Source organism: Anser cygnoides, chromosome 8, assembly GCF_040182565.1.
Source record: "Anser cygnoides isolate HZ-2024a breed goose chromosome 8, Taihu_goose_T2T_genome, whole genome shotgun sequence".
NCBI lineage: Eukaryota > Metazoa > Chordata > Aves > Anseriformes > Anatidae > Anser > Anser cygnoides.
In genome coordinates this window covers 13,129,016-13,146,841 of record NC_089880.1, presented here as the reverse complement: position 1 = coordinate 13,146,841, position 17,826 = coordinate 13,129,016, and the positions used below count along the sequence as shown (strand labels likewise).

Below are 17,826 nucleotides of genomic sequence, written 5' to 3'. Positions count from 1 at the left end.
TGCAGGCCACCTTAGTCCCAGATTCCTCCTCATTTCACAGCAATCCCTCACCAGGGGTACCTCCTTTAGGAGCCCAGCCTCTGCTCTCCACTGAGCAGCCAACTGCTGTTCCAGGGGCCTGTGCAGGTCCCTTCAGGTCCAGGTCACCCCTCGGAGATGTCGTTGTCTCTCCATTGACGTCAGAGAGCACGTTGGGTGAGGAAGCATTCTCATCCGGCCACCTCAGCTAGGGGAGCAGCCCTACCCGGGAGGAATGCAGGCCTCCTGCCTGCTGTTCAGCCTCTCCCTGGAGGACTCACTTCAGGCTGGGGCATGGCAGCAGCCACCAAGCCCAGCCTCAACCCACCTGGCCCCACTTCACCCATCTCCTGCTGGAAATTTCAAGTCACCGTGCAGTGGCATCAGAGGGATGCTCGCTCATCATTCTCAAACTCTGTCGGCGAGACCAGCCTGCCTGCTCATCCCTCTCGCTCCTCTCCCCACCTCCTTTCTCTTTCCATTAATCTGGTCGTCCATCTGCCTCCCGGTCTCTCGCTGCACCTTGCCAAGTTCCCCATCCCCGCGGCGCGGAGGCACGTAGTTCGGGATGCAAAGCCTTCCAGGAGCTCGTCAGGAATACAAGTTAGTGCTGAGCACACTTCGCCTCTCGAGGGCCAGTGGAACATCTCATCCCCTGCCATCAGTAGAAAAACAGATGGCAGCACTGGGGGGAGAGAGGAGGGGGCTTGTGGCTGGGTGGAGGAGGAGGAGAGAAGGCTCTCCTCCCCACCCTGGGCCTGGTGCTGTGCTCAGTCCGTGCATGAGTGTGGCCAGTATTTGCCACATCTCTGAGAGGAGAGCACCTTCCAGTCCATGCTACTCACCAGCTCTGCACCCCAATTTCTCCCACCATAGGGACTCCTCTCTTTTTATACTGTGGTTCTGGTAGAAAAGGTCACTTATTTTATCATCACCCTGTTTACTCAGCATTACTCACAGGATGGAGCCACCGCCACCATCCTGCTCAGAGGAACATGGGCTGCTCTCGCGGTGATCGAGCAGACACAGACAGCCAAGACCTCCTGAAACATGCTGACCTCACCCCCGGCTCTGTTTCACCGTTGCGTGAGGGCAGCAAAGGGTTAACTGTAGTTTTAATTGCAGTAGGTGCCATTTGGGGGAAAGGCAGAGGGTGACAGCCAAGGGGAAGGCTGGGGGGCTCTGCCTGAGGCTGGCTTGGCTAGGGCACGCCTGGAGGCTTGGCCACAAGATGGCCGCCTGGTGCGATGGGTGCCAGCAGGCCGAGCTGCTGGGGCCTCCTCAGGTCTTCGCCACACGAGGACAAGGTCTCGCTGCCCTTGTGCATGCTGCCGACCGTGTTATCACGATCGTAAAATGCTAAGCTGTTCTCTCTTTCATGGTTTTCCTGAGTAATTGCAGAGGCAATTAGGAGTTAGGGATCAAAGCATGGTTCTGGCTGCAAGCTGTTACCGCGGCTTGTGACCCAACAGGTAGCCGAGGACCCTGAAGGATCCTTGGCCCTTCTCACCGCTATGCATAAAACCCTCCCTTGGCATGTCCGTGGCCTGTGGCCAGCATTTGTCAGCCACAATTAACCCCTTTGAGAATGCATTCAATAGGGACGTTGGGAAGTCTCATCTAAAATCAGGGTCCCACCGTGCATTAAAGCGATGGGAGATGGGGTGTGGCACCCTGCCGGGGTGTCCTCACCATCAGTGGGACCCCCTGTGTTCTCAGACCCCCAGGACTCTGATTTTATGCCATGGCAAAGCTCAGCTCAGGAAACCAGGCAGGAGCATGATGCTGGTGGGATGCTGTGCTCCGAGAGAGACCTGCTTCTGCTCTCCTGGTGCTTAGGGCAGTGAGGACTGCAGGTGACCCAGCTTCTGCAAGGAGACTCTCTGGAGCAACCAGGTACTTCAGCGGGGCCAGAATTTAAAGTCACCCTCTCATCCTGCTCATGTCACCACTACCTCATTTCCCATCCCCATGGGAGCATTTTGTGACTCTTTTATCCAGTCTGCACTCTTCCTCTGCCTGCCACCTGGCTTTGAAAATGGGGAGAGGATCCTACTGTTCTTTTTGTAAGCAAACAAGAGGCTGTGTGACTGCTGTTCCCTCAGGGGTCTTGCCAAAGCCTACAAGCCCTTGTGGTCCAGGTGATCAGAAAGGACTCTGTGAGTTGCCCAAGACTCTGGTACATTCGCGTATTGGTTGGTGTGTGCCATGTTGGCCTCCACATCTCCAGAGGATGCAGTGAAGCAATCAAAGTGATTAGAGGGATGCCACAGCTAGGCATCCTTAAAAGACTGGGACACTCCAGCTTGGAGAGCAGGAGGCTGCTGGAGGTGTGCCAAGTCACAGAGGTGCTGGATAAGATGGATGCAGAACTAGGGAGCACTGGCAAGGGGGTTCAAACAGGTGAAAGAAAATATCTTGTACACAGTGAGCCTTGAACTCTGAACCTGGCTGGCAGGTGAGGCTGCAGAGGCGGGCAGTAGCTTTAAGTTCAGAAAGGGATTTAAAATATTGGTGGGCATAGGATCCTTATTAAAGAGATACAAAAAGGACCAGGCAGGGCTGTATGAGCAGGAGAGAACCTTTGTCCCCTGCACACATGTGGAGTGTGATTACAGAGATCACATTTTCTTAAGAGACAAAGCAACCAGAGGGAAGCAAAGCAATCACACAGGAGCATGGTGAAAGGGACAGGTTGCAGAGCCCCCCGTCCCACTCTCCCCGCTCTCTGCAGTGCCTTCGCGCAGCCAGGGGCACAGACAGAGGAGTGGAAAGCCACTGAAAGCACCCGCTGAAATAAAAATCAGCGAGTTGCATTGGATAATAAACAAACATCCCCAAGCATAGCCCAGCCAAAGCGCTCTTCCAACACGAATATTCCCCTTCAGCTCCTTCATCCCTCGTACATTGTTTTTCTTTCTGTTTAAGATCTGTAACAAGAACTTGGCAGAAACCAGATACAAGTGGGTCAGGAGGCCCTTGTGGTTTTCAGGGCTTGTTTTCCATAACCCGTTCTATCCTGCAACATATTTTGCACGAACGGCTTGGCAGGAGATCCCCTGCTGGGCAGCAGGCGAGGTGCTGGGGCAGGACGGCAGGCTGGTGCTCGTGGCAGGGGAAGCCCAGGCTTCCTGCATGCGGGGGCCCACCTCGGGGAGCCCTGGGCTTGCCAGGAGCACTGTCTCTGTGCAGCATCTCCCTGTGCTCCCCCTTGCCTGCTCTCTGCTGCTTCTGGGTGCTTCCTCCCCTCATCTTCTGTGAGCACTGAGATCAGGGTGTAGAAAGGATGAGGCTAAGGGGAGCCCACCATGACCAGATAATGGACACAGATGCTTTTATTCAGGCAAAGATCTGCTCTCATGTGGTGTTCACCTACGCCTACACCACCTTTCCATCCCCTCCTTCCCTCTTGCCCCATAGGCTGTGCAGAGCCCTTTCCAGATTGCTATCTGCTGAGATGCAGGCTCTCTGAGGAGCGAGGGTCAGGGCTGAAGAAACATCCCTGGGCCCAGATGTTTGCAGGAAACCCAATGTCCACAGGACCCTCTTTGCCTGCAGCACCTCCAAATTACCAAGGCTGCTGGGAGCCGAGCAGTTACTTGCTTGCCTTGGGCACCACAGTCCAAGTGATGGCACATAGGCTGAAACCGGACAGCAGGGTGCCTCCTTTCAGCCCATCCCTTCTTCCTTCAAGTATTCCTTCGAGTACATGGAGTGCTCTTTCTCAAGCAGCCAGCCTCTGTTTTCTTTATGAGGCGTGGGCCGTAGGATGCCAGAACTGGAGCAGATTTTCCTGAAGACCTGAGAAGGTGATGAAAGCAGCCTGCACGTTGTGCTGATAAGGAATGGTTCAGAGACACCAGCAAACTCAGAGACAACTGGTGTTTCTCTGTTTTGCTTTCTGGCTGTGTCAGAGGTGTTGGGGCGGGTCTGTGAATTCTCCAAGCAAGCCATCCTGTGGGCACGTGGCTCCAAGGGACAGCTGTGACTGTTCAAAAGCAGCACAGAAACTAGGTAGTGCAGAAATATTGGGTCAAGCGCTAGATCTGCAGGAATTTCTCTTTCCTCTTCCTCGAGCCACTCGTCCCAGGTGCTTCTTCCCAAATTTCTCGATCTCTCCTCTCTAGAGTTCTCTTTCCCTGGGTGAAGTCGGCCAGGTAGCACTTGCTTGCTGTTTGAAGTGGCCCAGGGCAGCGAGGCATCCAAAAAAAGCTTTTGAGCAGAAGCCAGCTCTGTTCCCTCTCTGTCCCTCCCTGTGTTTTTCGGAGCTGATTTCCTCCTTGCGTGCTGGAGAGCCTCAGGAAAGAGAGAGGGAAAGTCAGCGTGCTTGGGGTGTCGGGGAGGGGGGAGAAAAAATAATGAAATAAAAGACACGCTGCAACAGAGAGAGGGCCAAGAAAAATATTTAATCCAAACAATGAACATTGTCATTTCCTCCCACAGTCTGCATTCCCCGTCAACTTCCCTGGGCAAGCCAGGGGAGCCAAGAATTGCCGGGCTCTCTGCCCCACCAGTGTCAGTGTGTGCAAGGAAGGGATGTGTCCTGGGGACACTGTGCTGGAGCATCCCTTTAGCTGTGGCTGTGGCTGGAGGGACTGAAAGCAGCCTGTGTTTTCTGTAAGGGAACAGCGGTTTGGAGTGATGCTGAAGGGATGGAGACAGGGATTTTTCCACAGGGGAATTTTTAGGGACCCAAGTAAAGACTGTGGGGTGGTGGATGCACTGCAGGGTTGAGTGAACCAGCTTTTTAACAAAGCTTTGGGCACCCTTCACATCTTCCAAGAGACATCCTGAAATAGCAGAGCTCTCTGAAGCACCTTGCCTGGGGACTATGGGGGCCCAGGTCTTGTGCAGACTTCTTGTGCTCACCATCCTCCCTGCAGCAGCTTTCTCATACATGCTGTGAGATCTGCAGCTGTCTCCTAGGGGAGCAAGTGCCTGGTAGAGGTTTATCACTTAGTCACATCCCTGTCTCCCTTGTTGCACCATCTCCCTTCGGTCTTCTCCAGTCTTCCCACCCAAGCCTTGGGAGACACTCGTGCCACAAGTGCAGAAGCAGCAATGACGAAGCCGATGCACAAGGTGTGGGGCTGAGAGCAGCAGCAGCTCTTCCAGGGCTGGTCCCCATGCCAAAATGATGCTCCTCCGGGGCTGCTTTGAAAGCTACAGCTTTCCAGAGAGGCACCTGTGGGGTGGCAGGTGGCCATCCCGGCATGTACATTGTCCGAGGCCTTCCACATTGAAGCCCAAAATACTGCTGCCTGAAGTGACAGACATGAGGACCTGCGTGTCCTCTTTGGATGGGATCACCATGGCTGCAAAGCCCAGGACCTGCGCAGCCTCCTGGAGGCTGGGGGAAAACATTTTGCTTATTGAGGCTGGATTTAATCCCCCAAAATGGGGATCTGGGCTTTTTCTAGCTAGGGGCAGACTGAAATCACAAGCATTTTCCACAGCAGTGCAGGAGAGCTGTGCAGTACATAATTGGCCAGGTACACGCTGCATTTTTTTTTTCTTTTTTCAACCTTCCTCTGAAGCATCTGGAATGGGTCATTGCCAAAAGCAAGGTACTGGGGCTTCAGGTCTGCTCAACCAGAGCAAAACCTGCATTCCTGAGAAATACTGTTGACCAACTGCCCGTGACACAGCACCAAAATATGTGCAGTACTGATGGCATCTGTGGTTTATCCGTTGTGCTTCGCTGCCTTCCCCAAACCCAGCCTCTCCGGCTGTCTTGCTCACCACCATTCCTGTCACACCCTTCCAGGCTCTTTTGCAGTGAATCAACTCACTTATAAGGCGGTTTGAAGAAAGCATCTGGACCCTGTCCACCTCACCGATGACACTGGGGCAAGAGCCAAGGAGGTGGCCCTGGGGCTCCCTGCACAGTCAGATTTGGATCAGCCAGCCATGGGGACAGAGCCAGTGAGTTCAGCCCCAGCCCTGGGGGCTCTGCAGGGATGGAGGAAAAAGCTGTGAGCAACACACTGGATGCGTGGTTACTCTTTTTATTAGGGCAGCACATCGCCCGGGCCCTGCAGTGCCAGATGCTGATCTCCACGTGCTAACACATGTCCTGGCGTTGCTCCTGTCTGAACAAAGAAGATGGATGACATAGCCCAGCTCATGGTGGCACGCAGCCTGGCTGAGCAGCTCCCTGTCACATCCTAAAACACTTACAGGTCCTTCCGGGATTCACCGGCATGCTCCAACCTCCCTTCACCCCATGCTGGCATTGCTTCCTGCAGAGCTGCATGGCTCAAAGACAGGCTGCAGGTGTCTGTCGGTGATTTTCTCTCTCGCACTACCTGTTTGTAGCTGGTTGCACTGCCCATGTCCTCCCTGGCCATGACTCGTGCAAGACCACAGTGAGACTGATGCAAGTATGGACAGAGGAAAGCCAAAGCCCACAGATGTGCCCCCGTAAATGAAGGGCATCCAGCAGCACCATAGTTTTCTCTTTCTGCTTGCAAAGACTGAAACCAGCTGGAGGCTCTCTGGGCAAAGCGACAGGATTCGTGGTGTCTCCCCCGGGGATCTGCTGAGAGGTGCAGCATCTCCTCACCAGCCCGTCCCTGGTAGCTCACCTTGATCTGCTGCAGCCCCGTAAGTACTGAGACTGTCCCAGCCCATCCCGGGGCTGCGAGGAGCAGGGCTGGCGGTCCCCAACCCATGCTCCTGGCTCTCTGGAGCCTCCGGTCCAATTAGTCATTTCTTATTTTCCCCTCATATGTTTTTCCAATGTAATTCGGAGCATGAGCTGTTAAGTTTCCCCAACAAGTGTTGCCATAGGAGCCTGTATTTGTTTAGGGTGGGGTACGGGCTCCGGCGGGTTGAGGGGAGGGGGGCAATTAGCCCTAATAGGTGTAGGGAGAAAGCAAGAGCCTCTTCCTGCTCATCCTGTCCCTGCCTCTGTCCTCCCCCACCTTGCACACAAGACACAATCTGGAAATCATTTCAGACCTGTGCAGCCGGGACCGGCAATCCTCTGCAGTAATTAGATGGAAACTGCAGGAGCAGCAGGTGTTGTTTTGCCAGTGAGTCATGACACATGGAGCAAAGCTCAAGGAAAAACTCTGCCGCGAAAGCAAATCGCATCCAGAGCGCGTCCCCGCCAGCAGCCAGCCCCCAGCCTGCATCCCCACACCTGCCAGCCCCAGCATCGCCACCCCAGCCCACCACATCTCGGCCCAGAGACATTTGCTCGCCATCGTTTGAGAGCCACCGGAGCTTTTCTTTGGAAGAAGACGAGGAGCGTGTGCCCTATTGCATGGTGAAATCGCACCCCAGGGTCCTCTGGGCTTCAAACAGAGGTGGATGTCCCCATGGAGAACCAATGTGGGGCTCAGCTGGCCAAAACCAGCAACCACCCTGCCTCTCTTCCTCAGTTTCCTCATGGGAGAAATGCCAGCAGTCCTCCTAAGCTTCCCAAGGGGCTGGGAGTGCTGGTGACTTCTGCGAGGCACGAGGTGAGAGCCATCATGCAGAGCCCCCTTTCCCTGGGCTTATGCCAGCACCAGGGCAAGCTTTGCAGAGGGCTTGGCTTCGGGGCTTCGTGCATCTTCTGGCAGCTGTGCTGTTTGCCCACATTCCCTGGGAAGTCAGGTGCAGTGGTTCCTGGGGTGGAAAGAGGCTTGGATGAGCAGCTGGGGGCACGAAAAGAAAACCCCTCCTCAGCTGCCCGGGTTAGCCCCAGGGGCTGTAGGTGGCTGCAGCAGTGCTAGTGCCAGCGGGCTCAGCAGCTCACCATAACCCCCGCGCCTGTTCCCTGCACTGGGGGAAGCAGAAGGGCTGTGTTGGGCCCCAGTCTAGGGCTGACAAAAAGACACGTTGGTTTCCTGGTTTGGGCTCGTCTCTGGTGTGAACTGGTGGCGTTATCACCGTGCTGGTCTCAGCACGGTCGATGCAGGGCGGTCCCAGTGCGGTGACATTTCTCTGCAGGCTGCTATGGGGTTCAGCAGCACTGTGGGTGAGTGGCCACCAAAGGCTGGGGTCGGTTATGTTTCCCTAAGCCCTGTTGTCACCTGGGGCCTCCAGACCCAGTGAAATGGGCCGGCTGCTTTCATGAGCAAAGGGATGGCCAGGTTTCCACCAGGAACCTCTCTGATGACAGCAGTCCTCCTGGAGGACGGCCACGGTTGCTGGGCCAGTAGCTACCAGCGCAGAGCGGGAGAATTATTTCATTACTAATCACCCAGCTAATGAATGGCCTCTCCGTTCTGTTAGCACATTCGGTTGTTGCTTGGCGGGGCTGATGTGGATCTGCGATAAATAAACCTCAGCTGCAGATTGTTCCTGACAGCTTTTTGCAAGTGCTCCACATGCACTCAGTTTGGTTGCACCCGTCGCACGGCCTCGTTTCGCAGCCCCACTTGGCTGCTGCTCAGCTCCAGTTGCTTGTTTCTCTTCTCTGATCAGATGACTCATGTAACTAAACATAAAAAAAAAAAAAGGAAAGAAAGAAAAAGAAAATAAAGTGGATTTCTGAATGGCTGTTTGTGCCATTTAATATTTCTGGTCAGAAAGCTATTCTCTTGGAATAGCTTTCTGTTTCCACATTACAGCTGAAAGTACAGGAGGTTGCTAATGATGGGGCATTTGTCTGGGCTGCACAAGGGCAAGCTGGGCACTGTTACCCCCAGGGTACCAGGTGGGGCCCCCACTGATTCATCAGTAGGCTGATGCCAGAGTTGGATTTTGCCTACAGGGAGCTAGTGCTCGAAGATCCCTTCTTGTCTTCCCACCCAGACACCAGATAATAGCCTTGCAGTCCAACCTGGCAAGGTCTGGCAGAGCCGTGCACTGTGGACTGGGCTAGAGCCTCCACTGGAGAGCCTAGAGGAATCTGGGGGCATGTCCCCTGGGGTAGGGCCATACCAGGAGCATTCTGGAAAAGGCTTAGTCCTTGCAACCAGCACTTGCCAGTGTTGGCTTGGCTTGGGCACAAGTGCTTCTGGGAGACTCCTGACCTTGCCAAACCTCTGTCATAGTCCAAGGGATGCTCCATTGCTCCTCATAACAGCCTCTCTGTTCTTAGCTGCCCAAGCCAGGTCACCAGGCTCAACCTCAGAGCCAAGCTCTTTGGGAAGAGGGGTGATGGAGGGAAGAGCTGGGCCAGCCTCTCACCGAGCCCTGCCCTGGCAGTGAGCATGCAGAGAGCAGGATTACAGGGGCAGTGCATGAGGACGGTGTTAGAAGGTGGACGAGCAGATGAGGTGGTGAACTCACTCCTAGGTGGGTTGTGCTGGGCTCTGTGGAGAAGTGCTGCGTGGGATGGGGTCTTGTGGCACTCAGCCTGGGGCACTCTCGAGCAGTGTGGATTTACCTTCTTGTTTCCTGGCACAATTCCCTTGGGCAGAGGAAGCCCATCCCAGAGCTGCTGCCCCGCGAGCACCATCTTCTGGTGGCCCTTGGCTTGAGGTGGGCTGTGCATCCTGGAAAAAGGCCCTGCCTCATCAGGGGTGCATGGTGGCCTTGCTGAGGACCAAGGATCTCTGCTTTTGAGGGTAACCTTCCACTTTTGAATAACCCTTTCATCTACGACTCCTTTCTCTAGCCCTTCCAAGCAGACGGCTGGTGTGACACCATCAACAACCGGGCATACTGCCAGTATGATGGGGGTGACTGCTGCTCCTCCACACTGTCCTCCAGGAAGGTAAGTGAGTGCAGGCCTGGGTTTAGGATAAAGTGGTCACTGCTAGCCATGTTGTTCAGCTTTCCTGGCTGCAGAAACTGGCCTGCAAGGCAGTTCTCCCATCAATAAACCCATGATTTTAAACCAAAGCCAGCTGAAGCTGATAGACATCGGTTCCACTGATTACAGTGAGGTTTGGACCCACGCCAGTGGGTCTGAGAGCTCAACCCAGCTCCCGCTGAAGCTCACAGGATTCCCTCTCATTTTGGGAAATAAGTCCCAAAGAAATGATTTCCATCATAGTGCTAGTCATGGTGAGTCAGAAGTCACCTTGTTGTATAACAGAGCAATCTCAAGGGACTTTGGCATTTGGCATGGTCCGTTGGCATCTGCTGTGGGTTGTGTTTCCCTCCCGCTACTCAGGGGAAAGAAGGAGGAATAGCACAGAGGGAGCAACTCGGCGAAAGAGTTGCGCAGACCCTTCTTTGTCTCCCACCACAACCACCCCTCCCATCTAACTCGCTATCCAGTGCTCACAGCCCATCCTTCCTAAACATATCCAACAGCAAAACAAACCATAGGGCATGAGATAATTTCTCACTGCAAAAATATGTGAATTTGGATCTTCTTGTCTTTGTTGTGGAGCTTGAATCATTTTTCCTTTCATCACACACACATACAGAGAGAAAGGGAAAAATGAAATCCTGGGAAGATCCAGTTGAGATAGGAGAGAAAAGGCTTTACACCCAAGTGATGAGTGAAACCTGTGTACCGATATCACATCTCAGAGCCAGGCATGGCTCTCAAGGGTTTGAGACATCTGCATTTTTGGCCAAAATAAAGGATGGGTTTGCAGTGGCAGGCAGGGGGATTCAGTCCCATGGCTCTCAGGAGACCCAGCCCCAGCTTGTGTCCCCCCCAGGTCCCAGCTCTCCAGCAGCACAAGGTCCTCCAAGGAGAGCAAAAGACGAGGCTGTGCTACCTCCGTGCTATGGCTGAGCTGGGAAGAGCCAGCAGTAGGTTGAAGGACAGCACCACGGGCTCAGGCGTGGATACAGGGGGCTTTCCACCATGGGTCAAAGTAAAACCGAAATCTAAGACGTGCCTCACCTAGTCCAAATGGTTAACACCCACCAGGGGACAGTTCTCCCAAGGGTTTGACTTTCGGAGCACAAGACTCAAGCTGACCCCGATGGCAAAATTTGAAATGCAAGTTACTGAAGAGGAAAACGCTAGGAACAAACCTCAGCTGTGGGTCGCAGCTACCACTGGGGACACCCCATGGTGGAGCTGTTTTCTGGTTAGCGTAGAGCCTAGCAGTCACCACCACACCAACATCAGCCCAGAGTCTGTCCGTACCGAGGTGGAGAGGGTTGGTGGGGCTGCAGGGCTGCTGGCAGGCCAGGGACCTCGAAGAGGAGGCTTGGTCTGGGCTTACCTCTCCCTTGTGTCCCTCCAGGTGATCCCATTTGCTGCTGACTGTGACCAGGACGAATGCACGTGCCGCGACCCGGCGGCGGAGGAGAACCAGTAGCAGGGCCGTGGAGGACCTCTGTCGGTCAGGCGAGCGCCTGAGGAGCGAAGGGGCACCAACGGGTGGTGGCAGGGTGCCGGGGGCAGGAGGCCTGAGGACGAGCCGGGCAGGAGGATGGCAGTGGAAGCCACCGAGCAGGTGGTGGCTGTGGAACAGGAGGCCAGGCGGTCCCATCCCCATCACCGCACCCTGCCCCACAGGCTCCTGCCCGGGACTTCAGGATCTGGCCCGAGGGGCTCAGCGCAGGGTCCAGCACCAAGAGCCCAGACGCTGCCACGGACGTGTGTCCTGGACCGGCGTCTGAGCGTTTGTCTTTGCTCTGGATTTTGTCACTATTCACCCCCCTCCCTCTGCTGTACAGGCTTCTTTTAGCAAGGTCGAGGTAGTTGTGATCTTCGCAAATATTTAAACTTAATTATATATATATATACATATATATATATAATATATAAAAATATATATTATATTTTCTTTGCTCTTGATGAAGCTGAGAAAGGATACCCTTTGTCACACACCCATGCTGCTGTGAAGTACAAACCATTGGGAAAAGGGCAGGTCCGGGCGGGAAGAGCAGGGAATTCCCCCTCGTTTGCTGAGAGGGAGCTGGAAGGAGGACAGAGAGAGAAGCCAAACATCTCAGCCAAACCAGGAGAGAGCTCCCAGGTGGGAGGCATGGAGGCCAGGGCCTCGAGGTATTCTCGGTATCCGCTGAAGGCAAGTTTTGCCCTTGGGATTTGCCTGCTGCTGGTCCTGGAACAGGATTTTGAGGTTGAGAAATGTTGCTGTGCCCTGGACTCACCACAGCTGGTGAGATCCAGCTAGATGAGGGATGTGACGGGCAAGCTGGAATAACTGTGATGCTCTGAGATGAAGGAAGCTGAAGTGGCCCTTCTTTCCTTTCCCCACATCTCCAAGCATGAGCTTTAGTCAGCAGCTCTTGGGGGAGACCAGGCCCTGTAGAACAGGGAGGGACAGGACCCAAATGACCTGTCAGGACACCTTGAGCATCATCTTCTCCTGCTGAGCTTTTCCTTATTGCTATCTCTGTGGCCCAGCCCATTGCGCTGCACATCCAGTCCATGAGTTTCTTCCTCCTGTAGATACCAAGTGAAAATCTTCAGATTCTCTCCTCACCCCAAAAAGGCCCGGCTAGAAACTTTGCCCCCCCCAGAAGCTTGGCTTGGGAGCCCGGGCCAGCCCCATAATGTGGCGGGCTGGGAAGGGCCCAGCTCCAGCTGGGGCTGTCACCAATGGTTTTGTGCTGCTAAGAGAAAAGGAATGGAAGGAGGAGAGATGAGAAGGGACCCCAGAGCAGGAGCACAGAAACCCATCGGTGTCCAGGAGGCTCTGCAGCCCCAGGCTCAGGCTGGGAGGCTGAAGGCTGCTCAGCTGCATCCTCGGTGCCTGGCCTGGGCCGGTGGAGTCAGGCTCCAAGCCAGGGTTTGTCTGGTGCAGGAGCGATGGAGAGAGGGTGACACGGTGTGGAGAGACCAGGGATTTTCAAGGCATCCTTTGGCTTTTGCTAGCATCCTCCTCACAGCCCTTTTTGTCAGGCATCTCCCAAAGTTATATTTGGCTGGAGGACAGGAGCAGGGGGCAGAGGCACCTGGACATCGCACCAGCACCCAGGCAGGAGATGCCGTGTCCTTCTCCAAGCCCTTTCCCTGTCCTGAGTGCTCCAATTACCTGGGGCTGGTCACATCCTGTCCTGCCCCCGCTGCCTGCCCTGGCCCAGGCAGGAGTGCTCAAGGGGGTGCTGGGACCCATCTCCTCTTCACATTTCTGGTCCTGTCATGCACAAACAAAAACACCCCATCTTTTCACCCAAATGTACCATCAGTTTGGCAGAGCTGCATTTTTTTTGCTTCAAGCAACTTTTCAATCCAAAAAAAAAAAAAAAGGAAATGGAAAAAAAAAAAAGCCCTCTGTGAGTCTGATGCCCCATGGAAGGTGCAGCTCAGGTGTCCCATCCCGCTCCATCACAGGGAAGGGAACCCCCAGGGCCCCCCAGGCACAGGCACAGCGGGCGTGGGGGACACCATGGGGACCTGGTGGCCGTGGGGTTGTGGTGGCCACACATACACAGGATGAGGGTGACACGCAGAGGGAGATGGGAGAATTTCAAGCCTTGGCATCTTGTCACCTACCTGATGTCAGCGTTACCTGGGCACCTATGTGTTTAGATGCTGAAATTGCACACTTTTTGCATGAAAATCCTGGTCTCAGTCATGGCTTGTCCCTGATCACCAAGGGCAGGAAGGGACGGGGGAGATGGAGGTGCTGGCTTGGCTGGTAGAGATCTGTGCTTCTCATGGCTGAATAGCTTCTACATACCGAAATATTGTTCTTCTATAGCGACACTGAGCGGTTTTTGTCCCCTTTAGGGTTTTATTCACAACGGAGGCTGCTGCTATTTTTATTTTTTTGTATTTGATAATTATTTTTTATAAAAATCTATGAAAAATAAATAATCTTCTCATCCACCACCTCTCCTGCCTCTTTGCTTCAGCTGATGGGGTCCGGGCTGGGGACAGAGGTGGTCCGGCGGCTCCTGCACCCCCCTGACCCACAGCCCTCCTCTGCCCCAAACCACGGACTCCCCCAGCACTGTCCCAGCCCACCAGGAGAAGGCTTTTTGGGTTTGGGGGGACCTCAATGCCCTCCACATTTAAGGCTACCACCCAGGCAGCTGTGCTGTGCCACCAGCTGCAAGGACAATTTTGCAGCCAGGCAAGAAGGGTGACCATCACCTCTGTCTCTTTGTGCCAAGTGGCCTTTCACTGCTTATGCCACAAACTGGCCCACAGCAGGTGTCTTTTGGTAATTAACCCACCATAAAAGTAGGAAATTTGTGTGTTTGTGTATTTCACGTGCCACCTTCCTGGGGACAGGGAGCACGGGATGGCTCACATTAGTGCCCAACATGCCAAGTGGTACCCTGGCAAGACAGTTAAAGCCAAAAACAATAAGAAAGGTGCTTAATAATTTATTGAAAGCCTTTTATTAATTTAATTTTTAACAACCACATATTCTTTGCACATACAGACAAAAAGCCCTGCATGAGGTGGGTGGCACCATGGTGCTGGGCTCCAGTTCTGCCATCAGATGGCGGTGAGCCCAAGGGATGCCAGTGACTTCAGCACCCACCATCGTGGAGTGTAATGGGGACCAGGTACCACATGGGACCACAGTACCAGCTGAGCCCGGTCCCATGGATGTCCCCAAATCCCGCAAACATCCTATGTCCCCAAGACAGGGGACATCCACAGATGGTGGCCACATCCCGACTGGGACCAGCCCGCTGTTTGGTCATGTCCTTGGGGCTCCAGGATGGTTTGTTCAGAGGAAATACTGTTTTTTATAGACTTTGGGGAAAAGAGCTTCCAGGGCTTCTCTTTCCCGTTGCCAATGTGACTATTCCAAGCCTCTGCCCCCGTCGGACCAGGGCTGTAGCCCACGAGCCAATGCCCCCTGTCAGGACACTGGCTCTCAGTGCTCACCTGCCCCAGTGTGAGGTGGTCCCCAGGGAGCCCCTGCACCCTCTGGCAGCTCCACGGCAGGGTTTGAGCAGCCCAAACCCGAGCTAGGAGCTGTTTGTCTTTCCTCCACCGCACGCCTCCCTTGCAGATGCCGGAGAAGGTGAGTCACGGCCGAGTGAGCGGAAAGGTTGGGAAGGACTGGAAAACACAAGCGACGGCAGCGGGCTGGGGGGCTGATGGATGCCGTGGGGCAGCGCCGAGGCTACAGAAGGCAGTAAGATCCCAAATTTCCTCCTGGCATGAGCATGTCACTGGCCCCAGCCCCAGAGAGGGGCGATGGGAAGAGAACATGCGAGGAAGAGCCCCTCGCGCTGGCTGTGTGCTGGGTGAGCCCCGCTCCATCACCAGACACCTGGGGGGGGCGAGGGCGGCTCGGTGCTGTCGCACACCCGTCCCCTTGTCACCGCAGCCCGGGTGTGTGGGGCCCTTCCTTCTGCCAGCAATTGGAGCCAGATGTGCCGATGGAAACAAGCTGAGCCGCCCGGGCTCATGCTGCTGCTGGAAGGCAGGCAGGCCACGGCAAGCCCTGGGGATGCCGGGTGTGGGGACACAGCAGGGCTGCCTCCAGCACTGCCCTTCACAGCATGCCCGGGGGGGGCTGGGGTGCTCCTGCTGGGGATGCTCAACCCATCCCAAGCCTCCTTCTGCATTATCTTCCATCTGCCACGTCCCTTGTCCTGCCTTTACACACTGCTCCCTCTCCTCCTCCAGCAGCCACACACCTCCCCCTGGTGAGCACCAGCCCCTCCTTTGCTCCTGGTCTTTGCAGGAAGCCTCTCGCCACTCCCCGGAGGAGGAACAGCAGTTCCCAGTGACACCCAGTGTCCCCAGAGCACAGATTCCCACCAGGACCAGATTTTCATGGAGGACAATTCATTAAGAGGCCCCACAGCCTCAAGCATGGGAGGAAGCCACCAAGCAACCAGCACTCCAGCTGTGGGGTTTGTACTTAAAACAAAACAAGGCCGATGTCTAGGGCAGTAGCCAAGTGAAGAGCAGTTTTTCCATCCCATCCCCTCCTTCCCACCAACCACCCAGCCTTGAGCAAGAGAGGCCGGCCCCTGTGTCCCCAAGACAAGGGGGACATGCAGTCAAGCAGGGTGGTGGCTCTTCCAGACGCACAGACTGGGTTTTGGGAAGCTTTGGCAGCAGTTAGGAAGCCCAAGAAGTCCATGCCGAATTACAAAATGAGGTGGCTACTGGCACCATGGGGACACGGTGTCTTGCGTGAGGGCTGCAGTGCTGGGATGTTATTCATGCCTGCCCTAAAATGAAGAAATCCCTGCAAGCACCTCCTTGTAGAGGGTAAATAAAGTCTGCTGGCCAGCAGGAGCCATTCCGGCACACACACACGGAGCTGAATGGCACTTAAACTGGCAGATTTTTCTTAATTTTAGAACGCCAAAATCAGGGAATCACACCTGCTTGCTTCTGGGGAGCTGGGAGACACTGGTGGGAGCAAGGCTGGGCCGTGCCTACCCCCTCTCCAGGGCCTAACGCTGCCTTTCCCTTCAGCTGGTGGTGCATCCTTTACAGCCCACTTTGCCCTGTTGGGGGTGACCTTCTCCCGTGGCTTTCACATCAGGGTCTTCTGACACAGCAGTTCATGCCTGTGACCCCATCTCACTGCCATGCAGCATCTCTCCTCTTCCTCCTCCTCCTCCTCCTCTTTCTCTTCTTCCTCCTCCTTCACAGGTCATTGTGCAACAAGCTGGTGGCAGCCACAGCAGTGAGCTGCATGGAAAATAGTAGAAGGAAAGTATTGGGTGTATTTTTAACTTATTTTCCTGCAATTTAGCAGTGGCAAGAGAGAAAAAAATCAATTTGTTCCATGAAGCGGAATGAAGTCTGGTTTCCTATGGATTTGTGCTCCATAGCCCCTAAATCCCCCCTCTCCCGTATCCTGCCAGGCATCCTGTCTGCGCACACAGCAATCCCCAGCCGCCCCCGGCTCTCCCACCCCCTGGCAGGGCTGGTGGCAGCATGCAGCAGGCTTGGGGAAGGGCCCTGCCGCCACGAGTGTGCTGCCTCTGGATGCTCAGTTGCGTTGTAAGTGGATTTTAAGGCATCCTTTATGTCTCCCACACCTGCTCAGGCACAGCTTTATGCATCACTTGTAGGAAGCTGATGTTCTCGATCCTGCTGGCCCTCTGCCAGGGGTCTGCCAAGTGGAGCAGGGGGTGGTGGACCACCAGACCGCATGATCCCATCCACCTTGTATCTGAGTACAATCAGGCTAAAAGGCATTTTTTTTTGGAATCCACTCCCAAATTCCCAGCATCCATGAAGGTTTGCGAAGCAAAGCCCCTTTCTGAGGGTGTGTTAACACTGTCCTTCCCCCAAACCCAAAGGGATCTGGACCTTCCTGTGCCGGTGGAGCAGGTAAGGGTAGCCGAGGCGAGGCTCCTTCCGTGCTTTGGGACTTGGCTAACCTGGTGGGCAGACGGGCTAATGCTAAACTTGTGTGAAGAGGCAATGAGTTCAAAGCCTGGGAGCTTTTCATCCGCTCCCAAGAGATGACATCAGCTGGACCAAAACTGCAAACAAACATCCCAGATTGCCAGAGCCACGGATTACTAACAGCTCCGTTTAATAGTCAGTTAAATTATCATCTGGAGTTGTACATAGTGCTAGTGAGCTTTTTGTTGTTGTTCTTTAAAACCTTTTTTTTTTTTTAAAAGTAATCCGGAAGGGTTTTGCATTTCTTGCCGTGTGGCTATCCAACCCTAGAGCACCCTACTTTCAATCTACAGTAGTAAAATGTCACATTAGAGTTTTAATATAACATCAAGGAACATGAATTGTAGCCATCTTTTTAAAGAAAAGGACCAAACCATCTTTATATGTTAAATAACGGCACGACAAGTAAAAGGTAGTAATGCTATTACAGGGGAACGGGTGCAGCAAAGAAAAGTTAATGACCCAGAGGTTCATCTCAGGTGAATGGTCATTCGTTAATTCGGAAATAAAACAAGGAGAGAGGGCAGGAGGGTGAGGGAGGTTGGGAAAAGGACAAAACACGTTGTCTTCTCCTGTGGTTGGCAGCATGGAAAGAGGCAGGAGTCCACGAGAGGAAACACTGTGCAGAGCCAGGGGTGGCT

The 17,826-nt window shown here is 54.3% G+C and overlaps 1 protein-coding gene across 3 annotated transcripts in view; it reads left to right on the top strand.

Moving 5' to 3' along the window:
- PAPPA2 (pappalysin 2) overlaps positions 1 to 13,669 on the top strand; it is a 77,117-nt gene extending 63,448 nt beyond the window's left edge. For 2 of the 3 annotated variants that reach the window (XM_067001280.1, XM_067001279.1), the window contains exons 21-22: positions 9,575 to 9,673; positions 11,112 to 13,669. In XM_067001280.1, coding sequence (XP_066857381.1) covers positions 9,575 to 9,673; positions 11,112 to 11,186 — 174 coding nt within the window. In that variant the 3' untranslated portion in view covers positions 11,187 to 13,669. Of the gene's footprint in view, positions 1 to 5,785; positions 6,205 to 9,574; positions 9,674 to 11,111 lie in introns of those variants that run through there. The other variant, XM_067001281.1, reaches the window with a different exon arrangement.
- Positions 13,670 to 17,826: the final 4,157 nt, after the last annotated feature.